This window comes from Hevea brasiliensis, chromosome 1 (genome assembly GCF_030052815.1).
Source record: "Hevea brasiliensis isolate MT/VB/25A 57/8 chromosome 1, ASM3005281v1, whole genome shotgun sequence".
Taxonomy (NCBI): Eukaryota; Viridiplantae; Streptophyta; class Magnoliopsida; order Malpighiales; family Euphorbiaceae; genus Hevea; species Hevea brasiliensis.
The window spans coordinates 81,203,582-81,219,264 of NC_079493.1; the positions used below are offsets into that span (position 1 = coordinate 81,203,582).

Here is a 15,683-nt window from a genome sequence, read left to right on the forward strand (position 1 = left end):
TTCAAGATAAATTGCACCACAAGGCTGTGGACATTGATCTAATTTGTGCAATGTGTGGTGATGCAGTAGAAACCTCGGATCACTTGTTCGTTGAGTGCCCCTTTTCTATTAGAACTAGGTATGTTAGCCCATTAGGCCTTCAGCTTCCTTTGCCTCGCGAAAAAAATTTTGCTGGACTTCTAAGTGAGCTACTGCAATTAGATGAATTAGATTTTGTGGAACTTTTTGCAATGTTTGCATGGTGGCTGTTGAAGGAACGCATGCTTCAGTATTTCAAGCGAAAACACCCGATGTGCACATCATCTCCAAGGGCTTGGCTTCATAGGATGAATTTACGGAAGCAGCTATGGTTCCAAGAATGCACTATGTACACGAAATCAATCCTGCTGCCTGGACTCCAGTAGCACATCCTTCTCTTAAGCTCAATACTAAAGCCGCCCATATTGTCTACAGGATACCCGGGGCTGGGGATAGTTATTTAAAATGAGCTTAGACAAATTCTGATAGCAGCCAGGAAAAGAATCAAAGCTTGTTAAACTTGCTGGATTTGAACTTGAGATCTCTCAAAATACAAGTGAAGTGAGATATAAACTCGAAATCTCAAAGTACTAAAAATAATTCCAATAACATTTAAATAAAACTGGTTGATTCCATTCAATGAAACTTTATGTACTCGATTAAAAAGTTGCATAAATTCAATTAACAAAACGGGATGAAAAACAAAATGAGTTTTTCATCGAGATCTTCCCTAATGCTGTCTCTTCCAAAATTTCTTCAAGTTTCTTTTTCTTTGTTTTATTTGACGCAAGATGAGAGCGATTCAATATCATTAAACTAAAGCTCATCAATAACAATAACTAAATCTTAATCCCAATAATTATTCTAATTCATTATTTTAACTCCTTTGTCAAACATGTTACTAAAGCATAAACCCAAATATTCCAAACATAACGCAACTGAATGTTCCTACTTTTACAAATAAACTAAAGGAAGCACAAACACCAAGCCCAACAAAACTCCACTGGCAAGGCCACACAATTGCCCGAATTTTGCTCACTGAACAACCAGGTTTTCGTCTACTATAAATTAAAATGATGTATTAAAGATAAGATTAAAGAAAAGAAGAAATAAAATAAATAATGATTAAACAAGAATAAAAAAGAGTAGGTGCTCTCCCCTTATGCTTAAGGGCTAATGAGAAAACAAAATTTGAAGGAGATGGATTTCATGAAGCTGCAAGTTTTCTACTCCACATTAAGCCGTCTCATAAAGGAGTCTACAAAAAGCCCATCCTCTGACAAAGAATCATTATCTCATGTAGTAACTGATCAATCATTATGAGCTCTTTCTTGAGAGGTTCTTCAATCCACTTCCCACACATTTGAGTATAACTGTCCCTGTTGATGGGTCTGGCTTAATAACAAACTTAACCCCCAGAAAATCTTTAATATGTCTCAGAGTTTCTATTCCATACGGTGAAAGCTTTCCCACACGAATCTTTGACACATCTTGAGGACACATAGCACAGAGAAGAAACAATAGACCCTACAAAAGAAGATCAAAGCAACAATTATAAGAAGGTAAGAACGAAATGACGGTAAGAAAGTGTGTATTATTGGAAATTCACAAAAGAGTGTATTATTTGAAACTCAACCAACAAAAATCCATTTCACTTTTAACTCTTCCTGTCAGCAATCAGAATTAGATTGCAGAACTTCTCTTCCTCTCTTTTGCTGAGAAGCATACTGTTCAGTATAAAAGCTACTTACTTTAGTAGTCTTTAGAGGGGTTTAATCCACAAACAGCATTCACATCCCCCTTTTTATGCCAATGTAATATTAATTTCAACCATATATCTTAAGAAAAAAAAGATTATTAGAGTTGCATATATGTTCATCCAAGAGAGAATGAGTCAATAGAATTTTATGGTCAACAAAGTTTCAGGATTAAACAGCAAAATAAATTTTTTCTGCACAAAATTTACCAAAATCGATAGAACAAATAATTAAAAACAACGAGAGGAAGAAGCAATAACACAGACCTGGTGTGTTGAATCTACAACTCCACCTTGCTCAATCTCCTGAAGAAGAAAAGAAGCTATTTGCTCACCAACATTCTCTGGAGGCATCAACTCCTTTTCATCTTCCATTTCATCTATATCATTCCCCCGCACATAAGAAACTGCTGTATCAGCAGAGATGAAGCAGCCAGAGGTAGTTTCGGCAACCAAGGAAATCCCATAACCAGGAGAACTGTCATCAAATTAGATCTTTGTAAATACTACCCTAGCATACTAAAAAATACATTTTCTACTATATTTCCACAGTAAAACAAAATTTCAAAAGTGAAACATGACAGTTAAGGAAAGCATACTTTCCAGCTTGAGGGCCAGCTTTATGATCAGTAAATATATGAACATCAGGAAGCAAACGATTAAAGATACCACGGGCAGCATGTATCATAGTATTTTCAAACTGAGAGGATACCCTGGTTGAGAAAGTGACTCCTCTAATCCTCTTAACCATTCCCTCATCAGACCAGGTCACTGCCTGTAAAGCAGAACACATAAGAAAATAGACAATAGTAAAATACATGATAAATAACTACCACTGGATTCACAATCTCACCTCTAGACTTTGAACAATAGGAATCGATAAAACAACTTCTCCACCTCCATGAGGTGGAACACCACGACTCTCTATTTTTAGTTCCAATCCTTCTGAAGGAACTCCGAATTGCCTCAACATTGGTAAGGTAGCAGAGCGAAAAGTGTCAACAGATGGATCCTTTGAATCATTTGTAATTCCTGACAACAATACAAAATGCATTAGTTAATGCACAAGTTCTTTATTAAAAAATGAAATTTCCTCCAATCAGAGCCAATTGCACCTAAAAATTAAAAAAAAAAAGAAAAATCCTAGCTCTGTTCACAACATGAAAATCACAAATAAAAACATCGTCATTTAAGTAACATGTCAAGTTTTGAAGGCTGTTTAGTTTTTGGGCAAAATCAGTGTTTTAGACCATTATTAAATTTTTTCTAGTTATAACATCGCAGCACAAATTCCATCTTTCTGTATTTTTTTTCGCAACAAGTTACTGGCTTGTTATTGAGCATGTTATGGAAAGTCAATCACTATATTATTTCTCTGTATATTCTGTATTCTGTATTCCTATTTAGGATTTCTTATTTAGGATTTCTTCCTAATTAGTAGAACACAATTATAGGTATATATACCCATGTACAGATTAATTTAAATCAATGAGAATCATCTCTTTCTACATGGTATCAGAGTAGATCATCAATCTAGGGTGACTATTTGTTCTCACTACCCAGCTCAGGAGATACCTTGGCCGCCGAACGACCATTTCAACCCCGATCAACATCACCGGCGTCGCCTCAACCCCCTCATTCCACCACTGTGTGCTGTTGCCTGATCCAGTATACCATTAAAGGACTTCTGAGGTTTGGCTCTCAGATCTTATTTCGGTATTTGCTTGATTTGTGATTTTGGGTTATTTTGCTGCTATAAGCACTTTGGATTAGCGTTTCGATTAATTTTCTTTGTCTCAACAAATGGCAGACAATAAGAATGTTATTTCTGATGTAATTCCGGTGATGACTAAGATCACGGAACACAAACTTAATAGTTCGAATTACCTGGAGTAGAGTAAGACTGTTAGGGTCTATTTGCGTAGCATTGATAAGGATGATCACCTTACTAAAGATCCACCCACTGATGATACACGACAAACTTGGCTAAGGGAGGATGTTCAGTTGTTTTTGCAGCTTCGGAACTCGATTCATAGTGAAGTAATTAGTTTAATTAATCACTGTGAATTTGTTAAGGAATTGATGGATTACTTAGATTTTCTATATTCTGGTAAAGGGAATATCTCCCGTATTTATGATGTTTGTAAGGCATTCTACCGTGCTGAGAAAGAGGATAAGTCTCTCACGGCTTATTTTATGGATTTTAAACGGGTATATGAGGAACTTAATGTATTGTTGCCTTTTAGTCCTGATGTGAAAGTTCAGCAAGCCCAACGGGAGCAACTGGCTTTTATGAGTTTTCTTGCAGGCCTTCCTTCAGAGTATAAGACTGCTAAATCTCAGATTCTCTCCAGTTCTGAGATTTCATCTTTGCATGAAACGTTCACACGGGTCCTTCGTACAGAGAGTACTCAATCTTTACAGCCTGCCAGTAGTGCTCTTATTAGCCGTAATCCAAATGGACAACAGGGTAATAGAAGAGGAAGTAGAGGAAGAATTATAGGCAACAGAAGTAATCAGCGTAATGGAGAGGCTAGTTCTAATCAGGACTCAAGAGGAGTCATTTGTTATTATTGCCATGAGCCTGGCCATACAAAATATAATTGTCCGCAACTTCAGAGGAAAAATCAGCGATCACAGATGGCAAATATGGCAGCAGAGAATTCTACAGTATCTTCCTCTGAGAAAACTATTTTGGTATCTGCAGAGGATTTTGCACAATTTTCCCAGTATCAGGCATCTCTAAAGCCTACCAGTTCCCCTGTCACTGCGATCGCTGAGTCAGGTAAATCCACTACATGCCTTGTGTCTTCTTCATCCAAATGGGTTATTGATTCTGGTGCGACAGATCACATGACAAGTAATTCTAGTATTCTCTCTGCTTTTCAGTCTAATCTCACTTCCTCTACTGTTACTTTAGCTGATGGTTCTACTTCTTGTGTCATGGGTTCTGGAACTGCGAACCCGACTTCGTCAATTTCTTTGTCTTCTGTTTTGTGTCTACCAAAATTCTCTTTTAATCTACTTTCTGTTAGTAAACTTACTCGTACCTTAAATTGTTCTGTTTCCTTTTTTCCTGACCAATATTTGTTTCAGGATCTTACGACGAAACAGATTATTAGTAGAGGACGCGAGTCAGGTGGTCTCTATATTCTGGAAAATCATGTACCGCGATCGCTTGTTTGCTCCAGTACCTTAACACCTCTTGAAGCTCATTGTAGATTGGATCATCCTTCTTTGTCTACCATGAAGAAGCTGTGTCCTCAATTTCAGTCTTTATCAGTACTAGAATGTGAGTCGTGTCAGTTTGCAAAACATCATCTTTTGTCTTCTGTGTCTAGAGTTAATAAACGGGCTTCATCCCCTTTTGAGTTGGTTCATTCTGATATTTGGGGTCCTTGTTCTGTTACATCTAAAACTGGATTTCGTTATTTTGTTACTTTTGTTGATGATTACTCTCGTGTTACCTGGTTATATTTAATGAAAAATCGTTCTGAATTGTTTTCTATCTTTTGTGCCTTTTGTAATGAAATCAAAACTCAATTTAATATTTCTGTGCGCATATTAAGAAGTGACAATGCCAAAGAATACTTTTCAGCACAATTTCATCCTTATATGACACAAAATGGCATTCTTCATCAGTCTTCCTGTGTGGATACCCCATCCCAAAATGGCGTGGCCGAAAGAAAAAATCATCATCTTCTTGAGGTAACTCGTGCTCTTCTTTTTTAGATGAAAGTACCTAAACACTTTTGGGCGAATGCAGTTTCTACGGCATGTTTTTTTTTATCAATCGTATGCCGTCTTCTGTCCTTAACGGGGATATTCCTTATACTACTTTGTTTCCTACAAAATCTTTGTTCCCTATTGAACCCCGTATTTTTTGTTGTACCTGTTTTGTGCGTGATGTTCGTCCACAGGTTACTAAATTGGATTCAAAATCTCTCAAATGTGTCTTCCTTGGGTACTCTCGTACCCAGAAAAAGTACCGTTGTTTCTCTCCTACTCTTAATCGTTATCTTGTTTCTGCAGATGTCACATTTTTTGAGTCCACTCCATTTTTTCCTCCATCATCTGTGTATGAGAGTCAGGGGGAGGAGGATGATCTCTTAATATATACTGTCCAACCAATGTCTAGTCCTCTCCCACAGCCTGTTCCTTCTGTCTCTAGACCTACTCGACCTCTCGTTGTTCATGTTTATTCCAGGAGATTGGAGATTGCTAGCTCAAATCCTCCACCAGCTACTTCGTTGGAGATCCTGTACCTCATACTGACCATGATTCTGATCTAAATTTACCCATTGCTCTTCGTAAAGGTAAACGTTCATGTACTTACCCTATCTCTTTTTTTGTTTCTTATAATCAATTGTCTTCTTGTTCTCGGTGTTTTGTTACTTCTTTAGACTCTGTTCCTATCCCTAATCATTGATGAGGCAATTGTCTCATCCTTGAGTGTGATGCTATGAAAGAGGAAATTGAGGCTTTAGATGCTAATGGTACATGGGAACTATTGCCTTGCCCACCGGTAAGAAAGCTATTGGTTGCAAATGGATATTCTGATGAGGTAAATCCTGATGGTTCTGTGGCTAGGTTAAAAGCACGCCTTGTAGCAAAAAGATATGCTCAGACATATGGGGTTGATTACTCTGATACTTTTTCTCCTGTAGCTAAACTTACTTCTATTTGCTTGTTTATCTCTTTAGCAGCTACATATGATTGGCCCCTGCATCAATTTGATATCAATAATGCTTTCCTTCATGGTGATCTTCAGGAGGAGGTGTATATGGAGCAACCACCTGGGTTTGTTGCTCAGGGGGAGTTGGGTAAAGTTTGTAGGCTTCGGAAGTCTCTTTATGGCTTGAAACAAAGTCCTAAGGCATGGTTTGGGAGATTCAGTGAAGCAGTACAGGAATTTGGTATGCAAAAGAGTAAGTGTGATCACTCAGTATTTTATAAGAAATCTGAGGCTGGTCTAATTCTCTTGGTAGTCTATGTGGATGACATTGTCATCACTGGGAGTGACTCTGCAGGTATTTCATCTCTTAAAACCTTCCTCCAAACTCAGTTTCAGACCAAAGACTTGGGATTGTTAAAGTATTTCTTGGGTACCGAAGTTATGAGAAGTAAGAAGAGTATTTTCTTTTCTCAAAGAAAATATGTCCTCGATCTATTGACAGAGACAGGAAAATTAGGTGCTAAGCCTTGTAGCGCACCAATGACTCCAACTTTACAACTGTTAGCAGGGGATAGTGAGTTATTTGAAGATCCAGTGAGATACAGGAGATTGGTAGAAAAATTAAACTACCTTACAGTCACTCGTCCTGACATCGCTTATGCCGTTAGTGTGGTAAGTCAGTTTATGTCTTCCCCAACTGTTGCTCATTGGGAAGCCTTGGAACAAATCTTGTGTTATCTGAAGGGCGCTCCAGGAAAAGGTTTGCTATATGGTAATCATGGGCATTTGAATGTTGACTGGGCTAGATCTAAGGTTGACAGGAGGTCAACTACTGGATATTGCGTTTTTATTGGAAGAAATTTAGTGTCTTGGAGAAGCAAGAAGCAGAGTGTAGTTTCTCGATCTAGTACTGAATCCGAATACAGAGCCATGGCACAATCAGTATGTGAGGTAATGTGGATACTTCAATTACTAGATGAGACAGGTTTTAAGACCTCTCTGCCTGCAAAATTGTGGTGTGATAATCAAGCTGCTCTTCATATTGCTTCGAATTCAGTGTTTCATGAGCGGACTAAACATATTGAGATTGATTGTCACTTTATTCGTGAAAAGATTCAACAACAGATCATCTCATTAGGACACATCAAAACTGGAGAGCAGTTAGGAGATATTTTCACAAAAGCTCTGAATGGAGCTAGGATTGACTACATTTGTAACAAGTTGGGCATGATTAACATCTATGCTCCAACTTGAGGGGGAGTGTTATGGAAAGTCAATCACTATGTTATGAAAAGTCAATTACTATATTATTTCTCTGTATATTCTGTATTCTGTATTCCTATTTAGGATTTCTTATTTAGGATTTCTTCCTAATTAGTAGAACACAATTATAGGAATCAATTGTATATATATACCCATATACAGATTAATTTAAATCAATGAGAATCATCTCTTTCTACAGAGCATAAGAAATGAAAATGGTCAATCTCTTATTGTGAATATCCAAACTAATTTAAGAGATCTTTTAGAACTGATAATTCTTAAGCTCAACAAAGTAGGCTTTGAACATCCTACATGCTAGATTGCCCTCCAATTCTATCATAGTTCAAAAGTCAGAACCAAGTAGCAGGCCTTGGTTATTTAATAGAGTATGTGCAATAATTAGCATCCCAATAGCTTTATATTTATGAATAATTAAGATATATAATTCAGAAATGCATATCAATAACCACAATTAATTCTTCTTGGAGATTTGAATCGAATGGGAAGAGGTCAATTCACACTTGAAAGGTTTAATAATTCAGGATGCAGCAGCATCCACATCCAAAACTCAAAAGAAGATAACAAAATGCCAGATAAATTAAAATCTAAGACACCAAGTTAGCTGAAGTTCACTTGAGGATGGATTTGAATTGGATTGAACAACCTGCACCAGCATCTTGTCTTATTGCAAGGCCATTCCACGTCCTGACCATAATTGATACCTCAGGAATTGACAGTTATATAAATATAAAAGGCAAAAGGCTCTTTTAGGCCCTTGAGAATTGGTCAAATAGTCACCTGAACCCCGGTCAATTTTTTTGGGCCATTTAAACCCCTAACATCATAAAAAAAGCACAATCAAGGACCAAATCCTTATTAAATCATATCCATTAAGCCAAAATGAAGTCACATGCATGTCACATGGGAGAATGACACTAACATGCATCGAATACAGTTATTGCAGCTAAATTCATCTCTCTCCATCTAACCCCTGTCCATCTCTCTTTCTCTCATGATTTGTAAAGGAGTATTGAAGGGTAATGGCATCATCTGCTTCGTTGAATCAATCGTTTTCATCTGTTAGGGCAAATTCAAGAATGGGAAGGCAGATGATTGAAAATGTGGCCCCTGTGATGTGTTACTATCAGCTAAATGCAAAGATTTGGACACCATGGATAGAAACGAACCTTGGAATTAGTTTCTATGGCTGCAACTCATATAGAGTAAAAGTGTAATCTTCATTGTTGTGTGAATATTGTAAGATATATGGGTTGTTGTTAATTGATTTTTTTTCTCAGTTATTTGATTTTTAAAATGCTGACAACAAAGGTTGCGTGTATTTTGAATGGCTTGATTGTGTGTCACCAAAATGGACCAAGGAATTGATAATTGGCCTAGTGAAGGAGAAGAAGATTCTTAAGATCAAAAATATTGAGCTAAGGAAAATGCAAAAGGCTAGAGCAATTTTTGATGAGCTGAACAAAATAAGGTAAGAGCTGAATAACTTGAAATTGGAGAAAAAGAAAGATGAAAGTGAAGCAGTAGTGACATATAATAGCAGTAAGGAACATTGGTAAATTCTTAGCCATTTTCATATGTTGGGTCTTGCTTCTATTTGGTCTTGTTGCAAAGTAAATTAGTTTGGATATCATCAGGGACATTTTGTTTGTTGGGGTAATGTACTCGGTTTAGGAACAAGAGTTTAATAATGTTGCTGTAAGTGTTGGTGAAGAGAATACGCAAACCAAAGTTGAAATCAATGAGAATTTTATTGGTTTAATAAATTGTCATATATTGCCCTTAATTTGGCTTTTAATTAATTGGCAAAAATTTGGAATTTAATTGCTTGGCAGAAACTTGATTGGTGTTCCTAGCATATTGGAAGGTGGTGTATTGTCAAGATTGGCAAATTGACCATTTGGCAATTTTGAAGGTGGTATATTGTTAAAATTGGCAAATTGACCATTGAGCAAATTGCACCATTTTACTGTAAATAAATTCCTGAATATGGACTACAATCAACATATGCAACACATCACTTAAGTCGACTAGGACTCAGGGATATGATAGGTACCTGGACTATTTAGGGAGGCATCTCTTCCACTGCTGCCATGGGCAGAGGCAAGTGATCGATAGATAATTAAGAAGAAGAATTATGTAATTAGTTCAATTTCTTTTTTTGGTAATTGTTGTTTGATCAACTTGAATTGTGTTTTGCAGGAATGACTGAGAAGCAATTCAAAGAGACATGGACTAGGCCAAGGACCATGGAAATGAATGGGGTAGGAAGCGAGGTGATTGCTAAGACAAGGATGTAGGTGAAAGGGTCTTAAATTTCATATTTGGAATATTAACCAATTTCTTACATAATGGAATTGGGAGTAAATAATTTGTAGAAATAATTTCACAGGCGATTAGCCCGTCCTGCAAAGCTATCCTTTTATCTTTTCTACAAAGCCACTGGGTTATTGTTGGTTCTTGGCATAGTTACCTGGAACGTGGTACATTTTGGATTGTGGTACGGGTACACGGTACACCACTTAACTAAATATGGGATACGAGGGAAGTAGGCTTAGATGGAATGCCAATTAAGAAAACGGTTCATGAATCTTATAATTCGGTTCGTGGTACGTGAATTACACTTAATTAGTATAATCCTAAGTTCAAAAAAACAAATTAAATAATATTTTTTGTTTAATTTTTCATTCTTTTTTAATTTTTTTTAGTGAATATATTTTACAAGATTAATTTTAATAGAAAGAAAGTCTTAAAAATTTATTATTTTCTTCAATTTACTTCTTTTTATTAATTAAATTTAAAAATACAGTAATACTTGAATATGATGGGCTTTTTGTAGAGCATGCCTTATAATTTAGTTTCCTTATTATGCAACCAATGGGCTTTTCCTTATTATGAAAAAAATGGGCCTTATATTTGCCCTCTAAAACTCATTAAACCAAACATATATTAATTCAAAAAGTAGCCCAATTTTATCATAAAGAAAACGACGCCTAGAGAGTAGAGAAACCATTGCTTCTTCTTCTTCTTCTTCTTCTTCAGTCAAATGCTTCTCATTTTCCTCTTTGGGCTTTGCTGCTACTTGTTATTATTCTTTGTTCTCTGTTCTTATTCTTCCCTTATATTTTGGATTTGTGGCGAGCGATTGAAATGGGTTCGCTTTATTTAGGACTCAAACCTTCTTATTCTTCGGGCTTTACTGCTGTTTCTTATTCATCTTTGTTCTTTCTTCTTCTTCTTCCTCCTCTGTTCTTTGTTCTTCTTATTATTCGTTTAGATTTTGGATTTGTGGCGAGTGATTGTTATTCTTCCCTTAGATTTTGGATTTGTGGTGAGTGATTGAAATGGGTTGGCTTGATCCAGCGATCTGGATCACGTACCCAAGCAATTTGGTACATAAACATTCCACAAATTGGAACACACAACCCAGATCACGAAACCCAAGGGGAATTGGCGAATCTGGTAAGCTCCAAAGCTTTTCCCTTTTCCTTTTCTTTTTTGACCTCTTTTTGTTAGAAATGGAGCCTCCTTTTGTTTATTGCAATTTGGTTCATTTCATTTGTTTCCAACACATGAACGTGTTTGTTTTCTTCATTGTGCTGCATAGTTTTATAAGATTTTTTTTAATAATTATTGTAACGAAGGTATAGTAACACCAACTTTGGGCCTTGATGGTTTTTTTTTTATGACATTAGGTTTAAATGGTCTGAAAAAATTAACAGGCACTTATGCGACTAAATTATGAAATAGATTAGACCACTTTTTTGAGTTTGTGAACATTCAAAACCAAAATATGGTACATTGTCACACTTAACATTTCCATATGGAATGTAATCCCCATGCCTACATAAATATGTACATGAACACACAAATATTGAAATCATAGTTGCCAGATTTTTCTATCCCCTTTGGGTTCCGCGACCTAGATTGCTTGTTCCAAAGCGTGAGACAATTGTCCCAAATTGCTTTAGAACGCGTTCTGGGTCGCCAAATCAAGCGATCCCATTTCACTTTGCTCAACACAAAATCAAAAGGAAGAAGAAGAAAAAGATCCTATTCATTTCTCCTAATTTTTTCTTCTCTTGCTTTTTAATAAAATAAGAGTGCCTGGGATGTTAGTATACAAAGAAGAAAAGAAAAAAAGAGGAGAAGAAGTAAGAACAAAGAACAATAAGCAGTAGCACCGAAGTCTTAAAAAAAGAAAGGAGGAGAAATTGTCTAGAAGCCTCATATCTCTTATTCTCTCTCTGCGTCATTGTTTTAATCTTTGTTGGCTTAGGTGATAGTGAATATTGGTTGCTGGTTTCACACGTTATTAAGTCTACCAAGGCCCATTAAGTAATTATAATGCGTTATACATATCATTAAGCCCTAACTTATAAGGTCCATTAAATGTCAATTAAAAGCTCATTTTATTTAAAATACTATTATTTTTTTAAATTTAATTGATAAAAAAGTTTAATAGTATATTATAAAAAAATAGATTTTTGAAATTTTCTTTTACTAATATTAATCTTGTAAAATATATACATCATAAAAAATTTAAAAATTAACAAAAAAAATTATTTTATTGATTGTTTTTAAAATAGAGATTATACTAATTAATTGTAATTTATGTATCACAAATTGAATTGATATAATTCATGTATCGCATTCTGAATTAGCGTACTGACTAAGTCTACCCCTTACGTACCCCATATTTAGCTAAGTAGCGAATCGCGTACCCGTCCCACGATCCAAGACATACTGCATTTCAGGAAACTATGATTAAAATATTTTGCTTCACAAAAATGATATAGATAAAAGAAGAGCATGCATGAAAAGAACTTTAGATTCTAGTCCTTCAAACCAGTGGGTCAAGGCTTGTGGTATGAATTTTGTGTTGAAAGAAGAAAGCAATTAACATTTTTAACAAAAGCAAAGCCCAATCAAAGTGCAATGCTATAAAAGTTCAAAAAAAAAAAAACTATCTACAATACTATAGCAATAAGGATCTCATGCAACATGGAAATAGTATATATTTCCAAAACCCACCAAAAAAAAAATGTTGCATTATGCTTTCTTTTTTAGCACAAAACATTAATAAACACACTCAAGCAGAGATTGTATTAACTAAAAGGGTTAATCACACAAGAGTCTCACTATGCAATAATTGCTTGTAGTATGAAAATGACAAATTTTGGCCAATCCCTTATTCATAAGTTGCAATTGCAGCCAAACAATTAAAAGCCCATTTAATCATATGTAAAATGAGTTTCTGGTATATCTATTACGAAAACATACATCAACCAAAGGATGGGCCTATTTATAATAGGCCACCAAATATATTAGTATATGGACTCAATTTTTCCTTTTCTGAGTTGAAGTTACAGGTAATTAAAGGGTTTTAAACGACTTAGATAACTAATAATTGTAGGCTAAAATTCGGTATTTTCAAACTAATGGCTATTATTGCAAATTAGAGAAAGGTTTAAGGCTTTTTCAGTGATTATCCCTAAATACAATGGCAAAGAGTCCACTGCTGATAATAACAGTAATCAACAGAACAAGAAACCATGTAACAAAAATGAACATAAAATTGCAAAAATCCAATGGACATGCCATACCTTTGAGTCTTACCATAAGGGATTTCTTTGCAAACAACCCAAGAACAACCAATGGCTCTAGGAAATAACTAATTGATCGACTAACACCACAATCGTGCACAAGATGTTTCCCACCCATCACGATTCCAGGTTTGTATTTAAGCTTCGTGCCTGCCACATACATTTCGTCAAATTTAAAAATAATAATAATAAAATAAGTGAAACTAAAAGCAAAAGTAGCCATAGCAAATTGTTCCATTAAACAAAATGCTTATCTCAAGCCAATAAGCATACAAATAGAAACCCATTTTTTTATTTTAAACAAATTAATACACAGATAAATCCCATAAACCACAACCCCTAATCAATACTGATTCAAATGAAAATATACTCTTCCTACCTTTTTTATCAGAATACATAATGGTTGAAAGAATGTAGCAGAGCAATTACCAGTTTCATTTATTTCAATGAGGCAGTCATCAGAGACTCTCTCAAGGAGGCGGAGGAAGGAGATCTCATGGGGTCGGAGGCCTGGCAGTGTCTCATCAGCGCGAATGTCCTCGATAAGAACAGGAGTGGCAGAGAGGGTTGCTAATAGCAGTCTCAGGCGGAGGTTTTGGCTGCCTTTGAATCTCTTATAAGTTACCTTCCCCATCTTTGCAATTTGTAGCTTTGATTTGTGGATATGAATCCCGAGTAATCAATTTCTGTGTTGGTGAAATTGAAAACCTAAATTTGAAAGGAAAAATTCTGTGAGTAGGCTTTAGAGCCGTAGGGGTATTCATTAACAGTTTGGTTTTATGGTTTTCTTGAAGGAAAAAGGAAAGGGAAAAAAACTGTTCACTCAGTCATTCCCAGTTCCCACAAATCCCAATATGGTTTTGCAAATCAGAAGAATATTTTCACAGTTTCAAAATTGAATTCATTTTTGGCAACTAAGTTCAAAGATGAAGCCAAGTTTGCCGTTCAAAGAAATTACAAAAATTATTATTGCAGAAATTAAACCAACAATAGAAGTCAAGACTCTAGAACAGAATTACACAGAATCATAGAGCATCAGTACAGGAAGTTCTAAGTTTATAATTCCAGAAACTAAAACTGAACAGGAACAAACAATTTCTAAAATTCATGTAACATTAAATACCCAACTAAAGTACCAAACCCAGCACACTGGTGGAAGGAATGGTAAACAGACTTGAGATTACCCGCATGAGCAAGAACCGGTTCTAAAATTCCGAACTGAGCGGAACCAACAAAACCGAAATAAAGAAATCTAAAATTATAGAAACTGAACCGAAAAGAAGTTCATCGGTTTACAGAAAGCCACGATAACAGAGCAAGACACATATCCACAATTACAGTCTCAAATCCTCAATTGGCAATGAAACAAATATATACAAGATAAATCAACAACAAATAACAGAAGAAAAATTCCAATCTACAAAAAGAATCCCAATCAACAACAACAATATCGCATACCCAAAACAATATCAACGTACAAGAAGACCCATCAACAACATGAATCCCAAGCAAGAACTGGCGGGACGCAACATGAAACCCACATGCAAAACAGCAAAAGGAAGCAGCAAAACAGCTTTCTGGTAAAACAAAACATAAAACCCTCATGCTGTCTGGTAAAACCAAAAATAAAAACACACAAGAAACATAAAACTCACTATTTTATAGAGGTGAGATGAGGCAAGCGAGATTCCAGATTTCTAGCTTTCTAGTAATGAGGTGAGCTGAGGGGCAGGTGGCTGGCGAGACGGCAAACGAGGGGGCAAGGCGACGAGGAAAGCCGATAAGAATGTGTCACAGCAGAGAATCGACAAGATGAGTCACAGCATAGCAGCGAGGAGGCGCCGCGAGGAGGCACAGAAGCGATGTGGGGGCACTGGCCTGTCGGGCAGAGAAGGGGAGAAAAGATGGGGTGGGGGCAGTGTGGGGTCGGGGAGTAGCGCAGAAAGAAAGAAAGAGAGAGGAGCAGGGAGAATTGCGTCTGGTTTTAGTTGTTTAGGTTTAGGGCCTCTGCAGCTTGTATTCTCAGACAAACGAAGCGGCTCGAGGTCGACTCAATAAAATCTCGGTCCAATTTTCAGCTTGTTAAATAGAATCGCGAGGTTAAGCGCATGAGTGGACTCGTTATACTAATTATCATATTCTATAATTAAAAATATAATATAATTAATATAAAATATATTTTAAAAATATAATTATTTATATTTTAAATTTAATTTATAAAAAAAAAGTTAATACTTATAATAGGTTTAAAATTGCAACATTAAATAAATACATGCTCTTAATATAAAATAATATATTATTATTTCAAATTATAATATAATCAAAATATAAAATTATATTTATAAAA

At 35.8% G+C, this 15,683-nt stretch overlaps 1 protein-coding gene across 2 annotated transcripts; it reads right to left on the minus strand.

The window, feature by feature from the left end:
* Positions 1–864: 864 nt before the first annotated feature.
* On the minus strand, positions 865–15,261 carry LOC110660281 (probable RNA 3'-terminal phosphate cyclase-like protein). 2 transcript variants are annotated; one of them, XM_021818531.2, is made up of 8 exons: positions 14,992–15,261; positions 14,795–14,851; positions 13,766–14,044; positions 13,337–13,486; positions 2,628–2,806; positions 2,374–2,549; positions 2,042–2,252; positions 865–1,545 (listed from the first exon to the last, which is right to left on the minus strand). In XM_021818531.2, the coding sequence occupies exons 3-8, from the start codon at positions 13,968–13,970 to the stop codon at positions 1,336–1,338; spliced, it is 1,131 nt and encodes a 376-aa protein (XP_021674223.2). In that variant the 5' UTR covers positions 13,971–14,044; positions 14,795–14,851; positions 14,992–15,261; the 3' UTR covers positions 865–1,335. The 2 variants fall into 2 exon arrangements, with proteins under 2 accessions (XP_021674223.2, XP_021674222.2); XM_021818530.2 differs by lacking the exon at positions 14,795–14,851.
* Between the last annotated feature and the right edge of the window lie 422 nt (positions 15,262–15,683).